General features: G+C 62.9%; 1 protein-coding gene across 1 annotated transcript; it reads right to left on the reverse strand.

The window, feature by feature from the left end:
• Positions 1-1,260, reverse strand: CALML6 (calmodulin like 6; the record flags this gene model as incomplete). Its single annotated transcript, XM_021719389.1, has 3 exons — positions 1-31; positions 125-269; positions 1,086-1,260. Coding segments are annotated over 3 exons (351 nt in total), but the record flags the coding sequence as incomplete, so codon positions are not given.
• Between the last annotated feature and the right edge of the window lie 534 nt (positions 1,261-1,794).

A 1,794-nucleotide genomic window follows, 5' to 3' on the forward strand; every position in this document is an offset into this window, starting at 1 on the left:
GAGGGGCTCCCCAGCATTCATGAGCACGTACCTGCCCGATCTCGCCCTGAGCACTGGTTCCCGGCCCCGCCCCTCCACTGCTCTGACCCCACCCCTCCCACCACCCAAGCCTTGCCCCGCCTACTTGAGTGTGTTCCAGTCGATGTAGCCCTTGCCCTCCTTATCGAAGACCCGGAACGCTGCCCTCAGCTCGCCCTCCTGGTTCTGGGCCTTCTCGTGATAAATCCCCATCAGTGCCAAGAAGCCGTCGCAGTTGAAGAAGCCCTTGTCTGCAAGGAGTGGTGGCCACCTGCTCAGGTGAGGTTCAGGCATATCCCCCACCTGTGAGCTCTGCCTCTTCCCTGTTCCCACACACAGGAATCCCGGCCCAGGGGAGCATCTGAAGCCCACCTGCCCTGCCTGGCCAGCTCACTGTCTTGGTCAACGTCCTGGCCTCTGAGACCCACCCATCCTCCCTGGCCAGCTCACTGTCATGGTCCACATCTCAGTGCACTGAGACCCGCCTGCTTGCCTGACCAGCTCACTGTCTCAGTCCGCATCCTGGCCACCAAGGCCTGCCCACCCTCTCCTGGCTAGCTCACTGTCCCCATCCACATCCTTGACCATGGGGGCCCACCCATCCCCTGAGCTCACTGACTCGGTCCATGTCCTTGGCCGTGGAGGCCCCCAGCTCACTGCCTGGGTCCACATCTTTGGCCATGGGGGCCTCTCCCCTGCTCACGGTCTGGATCCACGTCCTTGGCCATGGAGCCCCCCAACCCAGCTCAATGTTTCAGTTCACGTCCTTGGCCATGGAATCCCCCCTCACTTCCAGCTCACTGTCTGGATCCATGTCTTTGCCACGGAGCGCCCCCCCCAGCCCCAGCTAACGGGTCCATATCCTTGTCCATGGAGACCCACCCCTGTTCACTGTCTGGGTCCACATCCTTGGCCATGGAGCACCCCCCTTCACTGTCTCAGTCCATGTCCTTGGCCATGGAGGTCCTCCTCTCACTGTCTGGGTCCATGTCCTTGGCCATGGGATCCTCCACCCCCAGCTCACTGTCTGGGTCTACATCCTTGGCCATGGAAGCCCCCCAGCTCACTGTCTCTGTCCACGTCCTTGGCCATGGAGGTCAGCTCGCTCTTGGTGGGGTTGATGCCCAGCAGGCTCATGAGCCGCTCCAGCTCGGCCGTCTTCACCTCGCCATTGCCCTCCTCGTCGAACATCTCAAAGACTCCCTTGTACTCCTTGATCTGCTCGGCAGATAGGCGCTCCGTCTGCAGGGACACTCACACTGGCCCATGCCCAGGGAGGGTTGGAGGCACCCCCCACCCCCACCCCACCCATCCACTGGGCAACCTTCTGGGGCTCATGGTTAAAAGAGGAGGCCCCCAGCCCAGAGAAGGCTTTCAGGACAAGGTGACACTTGGGTCTTCAGGGCCAGGAGGGCTCTGCCAGGCAGCTTAGAGGGTCAAGGGCAAGCCAGGGAGGGACCAAAGTGTGGGGGGCCAGGGCACAGGCCAGCCATGGAGAGGCAGCAGGGCTGCAGGGAAAGGTGGGCCAAGCAGTGGATGCCAGGGACCAGGGGGAGGACTCTAGGACTAGCATGGGAGGAACCAGACCTAGACTAGGGCAAGGGCTCCAGGCAGCAGCCTCAGGCTGTGTGCAGCCAGAGCTGGGGAGACAGGAAGGAGCAGTGCCCAGGTCCACAGGGAGGGAGAGTCCAGCACCGGGCCATCCCTGCCTGCCACCCGCACAGTGGGTTTGGGCTTCCACAGGGCTGTTCTGCCCCCCTGGAGCAAGGGGCAGTG

The sequence above is a fragment of the Carlito syrichta genome, unplaced genomic scaffold (assembly GCF_000164805.1).
Source record: "Carlito syrichta isolate Samal-C Ts95f unplaced genomic scaffold, Tarsius_syrichta-2.0.1 Scaffold115570, whole genome shotgun sequence".
Classification (NCBI taxonomy): domain Eukaryota; kingdom Metazoa; phylum Chordata; class Mammalia; order Primates; family Tarsiidae; genus Carlito; species Carlito syrichta.